The sequence below is a fragment of the Erpetoichthys calabaricus genome, chromosome 14 (genome assembly GCF_900747795.2).
Source record: "Erpetoichthys calabaricus chromosome 14, fErpCal1.3, whole genome shotgun sequence".
Lineage (NCBI taxonomy): Eukaryota > Metazoa > Chordata > Cladistia > Polypteriformes > Polypteridae > Erpetoichthys > Erpetoichthys calabaricus.
Genome location: NC_041407.2, coordinates 10,563,615 through 10,572,803, shown reverse-complemented (window position 1 = coordinate 10,572,803; position 9,189 = coordinate 10,563,615). Strand labels below are relative to the sequence as shown.

Below are 9,189 nucleotides of genomic sequence, written 5' to 3'. Positions count from 1 at the left end.
TACTGGCCAAGCCTGAATACACTTAGCTTCAGGTGTTGGTCCTGCTCTGAGGTGCAGGTGGCATGGCTGCAGACATAAACACCTCCAGGTACGAAAACAAATGCTTTTCTTCTTCTGTCAGTGGCACAAATTCTGCTGGCAGTGAAACACCGTGAGATTTCACTCATCACTGCACGCAGCACTGGCATCTGATGGCAGGCCATGATCAAAATGCTGTTGAGCCCGCACTGTTAAGGGGACATTTCAGCAAACAAGTTTAATTTATCCGCAGAATTCCAGTGAACACGAATACACTTGTGGTGACGTTCATGAAGCTTTATGGTGTCACTCGGGTAGAATGACTTGATGTACTTGATTTGTAGGCATAACGTGCCCAGGCATTAATACATTTTATTTGTGGTTTTTTTTTCGGTTATTTTATATATTTTTTTGCAACATAAAATCTATTTTTTTTTAGGTTGTTTTCTTTCATTCCCGTTTAGTTGTTTGTTTACGGTCAAGTTCTGAAGAAATCATGCAGGAAGTGCAGAAGAGGGGGACTTCAGGGCAGCAGCCTTCCCTGGGATACCGAGAAGCTTGCAGTTTACGTTTTGCTAATCCGCTCCTCTTAATGTGGGATCAGAGAAATCCTTTTGATATTTTTCTCCACACATTCTGTTTCAAACTTTTAGTAGATGTTTTCGTTAGAGTAACAGTCAGATTTGAAGCACTTAAGGTAAGATTAAATGAAAAAACATTTCCCTTTAAGCCCACCGTACCCATACTCATTTTGTCGCCTCCTGCACAACCCTTTATTTTTCTGTTTAAACGTAAAGCTCTTGTTGCAAAATACATTTAAAGATCAGGCATTTGGATTATTGGTGCAAATCATATGTTGATTTTTACCTCTCCAGATGTTGTCACTGATGTGACCTCAATGGGGAAAAAACTTAAGGTGGACACGACAAGAGACGGAGCCATCAAACCGTCTCCCTGCTCAGTTTGTATTTGCACTACCAAACCAAACCTTGGAAGACAAGCCACGCCCCCTTATCCACTGTTAAGAGTGAGCCAGAAAAAGAGAGCGAAGGCAGTCAGTGTGTTTACACGCACACACAAAACCGGGATGAGGTGAGTAAACCGGTTAAGGCAGAAACCGGGGTTACACGTGCAAATAATCTTCAGGAATTCATGGCATTTCAAAATAACTACGTTTTTAAGACATCTGTAAACACACTGAATGAGGAGGACCTGTGGCACTGTGTGGCCTGGGGAGACTTGACCACATTTCAGTGGGTGACTGGTGAAGCATCACAATTTGAGGTCACTTTAAAATACATGGCGAGATCATTATCAGCTTCTTTCCATAAGATGATCTAAAATACAGGATATGAGGAAATTTTTATGGACCAGAAAATGGAAAAGAGGCATCATGTGTGTTTTCCGTCAACAGGCGGTACTGAGCTCAAATATCACCAACAGCAAAGGAAAAGAAATTCAGCCACCAACCTGTCACACACATGCACTTAGTGGGCACTCTCAAGGTAAGCCATTCCACCCCGAGAAGAGACGTCCCCTGCCAATGAACAATCTGCAGCTCCGAGGGGAAACAGCTGAGCATCCATGACCATGCCCCTTCAGGGCTCCACAAGCCACACCCCTTCCAGGACTCACAAAAAGTGGGTGCGCATCTAGCTGTCTTATCCTGCCTACTATACCAAAATTGAAATCTATCTATCTATCTATCTATCTATCTATCTATCTATCTGAAATGTGTGCCAAGTCTACAAGGAAAGACAATCGTTACATAAAGCAGGTCACATGTCTGATGTCATTGGAAGACGCCTCAGGTCAATTTGTATTTCTTGTTAGTTCTCTTCCAGGTCTTCAGTTCTTCCGCACAAACTCAGGTCATGCACAGGGTCTCAAAAGCCTCAGCTTCCTCCCTATTTTCCATTTACCCAAGATTCTTCAGTATTTCATGTACATCTGTTCCAAAAGACTTGCTGTCATTGGGAACAGATGTAAAAATATTACTTGATACCTTCCAGTGAGAAGCTGAAGTTGTCAGCGATTTGCTGCTTGTGCTTGTAATTTGGAAGGAAGGACACCACGGCTGATCGCGCACTGAGCACAGAGAGGCCGCTGATTAACTCAATTAGTGGGTTACTCTGAATGGGATGCCGAGGAGAGTTTGCATTCACAGACTCACAAGAACCAGGATTGTGACGTGAATAATTAATTGGTACGTGTCTGGGACTGCGGCAGGTGATGATAGCACAAGCATTAATCAATCATTCAGTTAATGTGAAATGCAAAGACTCTGTGTGGCAGGCAGAACAGTGAATCAGAGCATTGACATGTGAGATCGAAGAAATGGCAGCTCTTCCATGTCAAGGTGTAGACGAACTCTGACACAATCTCACTTTGAAACATTCTGTGACCTAAAGAACAAGGCATCAGGCCTGGACGCCCATTGCTGTCTCTCTGTGTGGACCTCAGCTGCCCACTTTGCCAGCTACCCTCTTCTTGTTTGATTTTCAACGTTTCAGGTTTTTTCTCCATTAGTCAATCACTGCGTGACTTGAAAAAGGAACACCACAAGCGCCTGTCTATCTATTTATTACAAGAGAATGACAAGACAAAGATAGAGAGTTGGGGAACCAGCCTGGTCATCCCGTATAAATGGATTTGAGAAAAACCAATGAAAACATCCAGTTATTGTGGAGATGTCATTAAAGATGCGCGTTCACAACAGAACTGACAAAGATGGCGGAGTTTCTGGCTTTGAGCCCTTTTGGCAGGAAGAGGTGGCCAGACACCGGAAATGACATCAGTGATGTTATAGCCGTCAATCATCTTGTCTGCAGAGGAAGGAAGAAAGCAGAAGGCATTAGGACAGAGCGCCAACCCCTGGAGTGGCGGTGGAATTACAGTCAGTAGATCTCTTCAGCTGTCCCCTATGCACATGTACGTGACAGTATCTATCTATCTATCTATCTATCTATCTATCTATCTATCTATCTATCTATCTATCTATCTACAGTGCATCCGGAAAGTATTCCCAGCGCATCACTTTTTCCACATTCTGTTATGTTACAGCCTTATTCCAAAATGGATTAAATTCATTTTTTTCCTCAGAATTCTACACACAACACCCCATAATGACAACGTGAAAAAAGTTTACTTGAGGTTTTTGCAAATTTATTAAAAATAAAAAAACTGAGAAATCCCATGTCCATAAGTATTCACAGCCTTTGCTCAATACTTTGTCGATGCACCTTTGGCAGCAATTCCAGCCTCAAGTCTTTTTGAATATGATGGCACAAGCTTGGCACACCTATCCTTGGCCAGTTTCGCCCATTCCTCTTTGCAGCACCTCTCAAGCTCCATCAGGTTGGATGGGAAGCGTTGGTGCACAGCCATTTTAAGATCTCTCCAGAGATGTTCAATCGGATTCAAGTCTGGGCTCTGGCTGGGCCACTCAAGGACATTCACAGAGTTTTCCTGAAGCCACTCCTTTGATATCTTGGCTGTGTGCTTAGGGTCGTTGTCCTGCTGAAAGATGAACCGTCGCCCCAGTCTGAGGTCAAGAGCGCTCTGGAGCAGGTTTTCATCCAGGATGTCTCTGTACATTGCTGCAGCCATCTTTCCCTTTATCCTGACTAGTCTCCCAGTCCCTGCCGCTGAAAAACATCCCCACAGCATGATGCTGCCACCACCATGCTTCACTGTAGGGATGGTATTGGCCTGGTGATGAGCGGTGCCTGGTTTCCTCCAAACGTGACGCCTGGCATTCACACCAAAGAGGTCAATCTTTGTCTCATCAGACCAGAGAATTTTCTTTCTCATGGTCTGAGAGTCCTTCAGGTGCCTTTTGGCAAACTCCAGGTGGGCTGCCATGTGCCTTTTACTAAGGAGTGGCTTTTGTCTGGCCACTCTACCATACAGGCTTGATTGGTGGATTGCTGCAGAGATGGTTGTCCTTCTGGAAGGTTCTCCTCTCTCCACAGAGGACCTCTGGAGCTCTGACAGAGTGACCATCGGGTTCTTGGTCACCTCCCTGACTCTGGCCCTTCTCCCCCGATCGCTCAGTTTAGATGGCCGGCCAGCTCTAGGAAGAGTCCTGGTGGTTTCGAACTTCTTCCACTTACGGATGATGGAGGCCACTGTGCTCATTGGGACCTTCAAGGCAGCAGAAATTTTTCTGTAACCTTCCCCAGATTTATGCCTCGAGACAATCCTGTCTCGAAGGTCTACAGACAATTCCTTTGACTTCATGCTTGGTTTGTGCTCTGACATGAACTGTCAACTGTGGGACCTTCTATAGACAGGTGTGTGCCTTTCCAAATCAGGTCCAGTCAACTGAATTTACCACAGGTGGACTCCAATGAAGCTGCAGAAACATCTCAAGGATGATCAGGGGAAACAGGATGGACCTGAGCTCAATTTTGAGCTTCATGGCAAAGGCTGTGAATACTTATGTACATGTGCTTTCTCAATTTTTTTATTTTTAATAAATTTGCAAAAACCTCAAGTAAACTTTTTTCACGTTGTCATTATGGGGTGTTGTGTGTAGAATTCTGAGGAAAAAAATGAATTTAATCCATTTTGGAATAAGGCTGTAACATAACAAAATGTGGAAAAAGTGATGCGCTGTGAATACTTTCCGGATGCACTGTATATAGTGCGTTTCATATCTATCTATCTATCTTTCTATATAGTGCCTTTCATATATATCTATCTATCTATTGTATCTATGTACAGTATCTATCATATGGTGCTTTTCATATCTCACTCTCCACAACACAGCACAGTACAAGCACAACTATTACAATGCAAGAGTCCTGCTTCCTTTCTTCTCTCTTTGTTGTTCCGCCTCCACTTCTCCTCTGGCTAGCTCCGTCCTCTTCCACCTGACTCTAGCTCTCCAAGTGAAGTGAGGCGGCTCCTTTTAAGCTGATCCTGGGAGTGTTCCAGGTGGTTCGTTAATCAGACCTGGAATCACTCCCAAGTGTGGTGAAAGGCCAATGTAGGGCTCTGCAGCTCCCCCTGGAGGCCCCCACAGAACCCAGTAGAGCTGTCCTGAACTCCAACTCCCATGAAGCCCTGTGGAAATCCATGGAGCCTCAGCTACCCAGGATGGCTGGCCTCTAGTGCTCCGGGGGAGGCAGCATCCTGTGCACGTCTGCTCCCTCAATCCTTACGGTATATCGGCCTCCTGGCTGGACAAGAACCACTACTGTCCATCACACTATCTATCTATCTATCTATCTATCTATCTATCTATCTATCTATCTATCTATCTATCTATCTATCTATCTATCTGTGTAATCTTTGGCCCCCGCAGCCCTCAAACAGACCAAGAAGGTTCTAGAACGCACCCACTGAACTCCGTCCATTGATGTCTACAGTCCCTGCACAGCCCTCGAATGGCACCTCAATGTGTCCCCACGTCTACATTTCCTAACTTGTCAGATATTCTTACAATCTCATAGCCGGGGTCTCTCCGGCATGTTGCTCCTGTGTCCGTGTGGGTTGCCCTACTGGTCCTCCGATTTTCCTCCCTCGTCGTCTAAGACGTGTGTCTGACGTGAGTCTCCTGTTCCAAACTGGGCCTGTAGGTGTGTTTGTAAGTGGTGCCCCTTCCAGGACTGTTTCTTTCCTTGTGCCCACTGCTGCCCACTGTGGTCTGAATTTGATTAAGCTGGTTTGGAAACGTCAAGCCTGTTCTTTGACTTGGCACTAATTGAGATATAACAGAGAATGAAGCACAGCAGGCGAGGGTGAGTCTGCCATCATACGTTAGATGGAGCCCAGGAGGTGCAGCGGCCCACCGTCTCCCTCTGACTCTCCTCTGCTCCTCCCCCTGCTCCTCCCCCCCCCCACCCAACCCCCCCCCCCCCCCCCCCCCCCCTTGTGCCTCATTCACAGAGGCTCCACGCCAGCACTCATTCACTCACTCGCTCGCTGGCTGGCAGCACAGGACTCTCCTCTCCTCTCCTCTTCTCTCTGGCTTTCTCTCACCCCGGTGACAAGTTGCTCTTCCTGCCACAGCCGGGGGGCTCAGCAGAGGAGAACAGGAGGCCACTCAGCCGAGACACCCCTCCTGCCTGGCGTGATTTCAGAAGGGTTAAATGCCCAAATAGCAATGGATTCTCAAGGTTCACATGGCAAGCAAGAAGGAAAAAACATAAAGTGCTAAAGAAGGACGCACCGGAGGATGGACCCCCGCAGCCTGGGCTTTCATTGTTCAGGTAAGCTGGCTGGGGCTTGGAGAGGAATTGAAAAGAAAGGAGCAGGGATGATGGGGCAGCGGCTCTTTAAAATGTGAAAGTTCTGTGGACAAGTCGATGGCAGAGGCAGTCAGGTGTGCACTCGTCTGAAGATGCACCTCTAGTGTCCCACCGCAGGACCTTAAAGCCCCTCCTCATTTTTTTTTTTTTGCTTTGTGTTTTTCTTCTTTTCCTCCCGAAGTACCGGACTGAGGAGTCCTGTGCTCCACTGACATGTGAACCCGAGCTGAACATTCATTCAGAGGAGCACGGAAGCGAGAGTGGGCTACCCACCATGGTCACCGAAGCGAGCGAAGGGATGTCGCTGGAGAAGATCTTCAACGGCTCTGCCAACGACTCGGCCCCTCCGCCCCGGGAGTCCAGTTCCATGGAGGACCTCGTGGCCACCTTCTCCATTGGGATTATCCTGTGCTTTATGTGTGTGATAGGAGTGACCGGCAACGTGTACACGTTAGTGGTGATGTGCCACTCCATGAGGTCGGCGGCCTCCATGTACATCTACATCATCAGCCTGGCCCTGGCGGACCTCTTGTACCTCCTCACCATCCCCTTCATTGTCTGCACCTACTTTGTGAAGGGCTGGTACTTTGGAGACATCGGATGCCGAATCCTCTTCAGCTTGGACTTCCTCACTATGCACGCCAGCATCTTCACGCTGACCATTATGAGCACCGAGCGCTACTTTGCGGTCCTCAAGCCACTGGACACGGTGAAGAGGTCCAAAAGCTACCGGAAGGCCATTGCCTTGCTGGCGTGGTTGGCCTCTTTTCTGCTCACCCTACCCATGATCATCACCATCCAGCTGGTGCAGAAGGGCAACACCAGCCTGTGCCACCCGACTTGGAGCAGCCTGTCCTACAAGATCTACATCACTGTGCTCTTCTGCACCAGCATCGTCGCCCCCGGGGTCATCATCGGCTATCTGTACATTCGCTTGGCTCGCACCTACTGGATCTCCCAGACTGCCACCTTCAAGCAGACCAAGAGGTTGCCCAACCAGAAGGTGCTCTACCTCATCTTCACCATTGTCTTAGTCTTCTGGGCTTGCTTTCTACCTTTTTGGATCTGGCAGCTGATCGACCAGTTCCATGCAACCTTCCTGGTGTCCTCCAAAGTGAAGAGGAACATCAACTATCTGACGACCTGCCTGACCTACAGCAACAGCTGCATCAACCCTTTCCTCTACACACTGCTGACCAAAAACTACAAGGAGTACCTGAGGAACAGGCAGAGGTCCTGGTCGAGCAGCGGCTACTTCCACCGGCGAAATCGTTTTCAGAGGTCCCAGCAACGCTCCCTGTCCACCAGTAGCCAGCACTGCACTGAGTCCTTTGTGCTCACTCAGGTCTCAGGTGCCAACAGCAGCTTGTGACCTCCGAGGACCAGCAGAGACCCCTCTTAGTCCTGGGACCCTGTCACTTCCTGAAAATCCCATCTCCTCCAGCATGATCTTTGGAGACAAGATGATCATTCCTGTGATTTGTGCTCTGACAATCAACCCACGTGAATGAAACTCGCTGCTTTCTCGTAGAACTGGGGATGCGGAGCTCCAAGGTGGGTGGGTGGGCGGCGGGGGGGCTTCTGCGTTTAAACCATTTCGCTCATTATCTGAGGTAACACGCTTGGAAAATTCCCATGTCCGTAATAAGAAAGCTGTCGGAGCCACAGAAACTTCGGAATGAAGGAGCGTAGGAGCCATGACGGTCTGTAGCAAACTTACGGAACTCTTAAAAGAAAGAAGTGCCGGCGAGATAAATGCGAAATAAGTAAATCGGTGCATTAATAAAGATAGCATTTAAAGGAAAAATGAGAGGGCTGGTGTCTTGATTGATCAGTCGGTGCATTTTGTTTATTCTGATAATTGAATTAACGTGGGGAGAAGGAAAGATCGGAGTTCAGGAACAAGGCACGTAAAAGCAAAGATGCGTGGATGGAGATTGGGCGGCTTGAGCCGAAAGAGCCTGCGCGGGACCCGAGTGCTTTAATGCATAATCAGATTTTATTAAGGAATAATCAGATTTTATTAAGGAGTAATCAGATTTTATTAACGAATCCGCGACCACCAACCCCAGGGCCCCCTCCCCTCTTAATCTTCTTGTCTCTCCCCGAGCGCGCGCGCATGTCATTTACTGTCTAATAAAGTCTTGCTGGCTTGCTGCATGGATGATGAGGCTCGGATGTAAGTTTCTTCTGGTCGCCTATTTATTTATTTAATGCAGACAAATAGGAGGGGTGGTCTCATAATAAGATGCTTTAAGCGACCCTCGGTGTTATTTTCATGTAGAAAGACAAAACCCGAGCTCTGGTGTTAAGTGCAGATGAGGCGGCCGTGCGCCATCACTCGTCTTCGCGATGTACTTGATTACAGGAAGCTATGAAGACGGGAAAGCATATTTTACGCCCCCCAACCCCCCCACCCAAACGCGCAGTCCAGAGAGGAATGGACTGTTAATGGTTCCCAGAGCCTGATCTTCGATTGTTACTACCCTTGGCGAAATTGTAAATGGCGCCCCGCCACCCTCTTTGAATTCTCAGTGCCAGACCTGAACTTTGAAACCCGGAGACAGGACTGGGGGACAGCGAAGTATTTGGGGCCTCGATCTGACAATTTGAGAATGTCGAGTAATAGCAGAGGGGGCGGCACGGTGGCGCAGTGGGTAGCGCTGCTGCCTCGCAGTTGGGAGACCTGCGTGGAGTCTGCATGTTCTCCCCGTGTCTGTGTGGGTTTCCTCCCACAGTCCAAAGACATGCAGGTTAGGTGCATTGGCGATTCTAAATGGTCCCTAGTGTGTTCACAAATGAAACCATTACTGTTTTAGGTTTATTAATAAAGCATTTGCCTTTCTGCCAATTTATTAAAATAACAATTGAACATCTCCCTGTATACGGCAGCAGTGTGGGGTGAATCTTAATG

At 47.7% G+C, this 9,189-nt stretch overlaps 1 protein-coding gene across 1 annotated transcript; it reads left to right on the top strand.

Moving 5' to 3' along the window:
- Positions 1 to 5,947: 5,947 nt before the first annotated feature.
- LOC114664811 (urotensin-2 receptor) lies at positions 5,948 to 8,627 on the top strand. The gene has a single exon (XM_028819090.2). It carries the CDS (start codon positions 6,550 to 6,552, stop codon positions 7,645 to 7,647), a length of 1,098 nt encoding a protein of 365 aa, XP_028674923.2. The 5' UTR covers positions 5,948 to 6,549; the 3' UTR covers positions 7,648 to 8,627.
- The last annotated feature ends 562 nt before the right edge of the window (positions 8,628 to 9,189 follow it).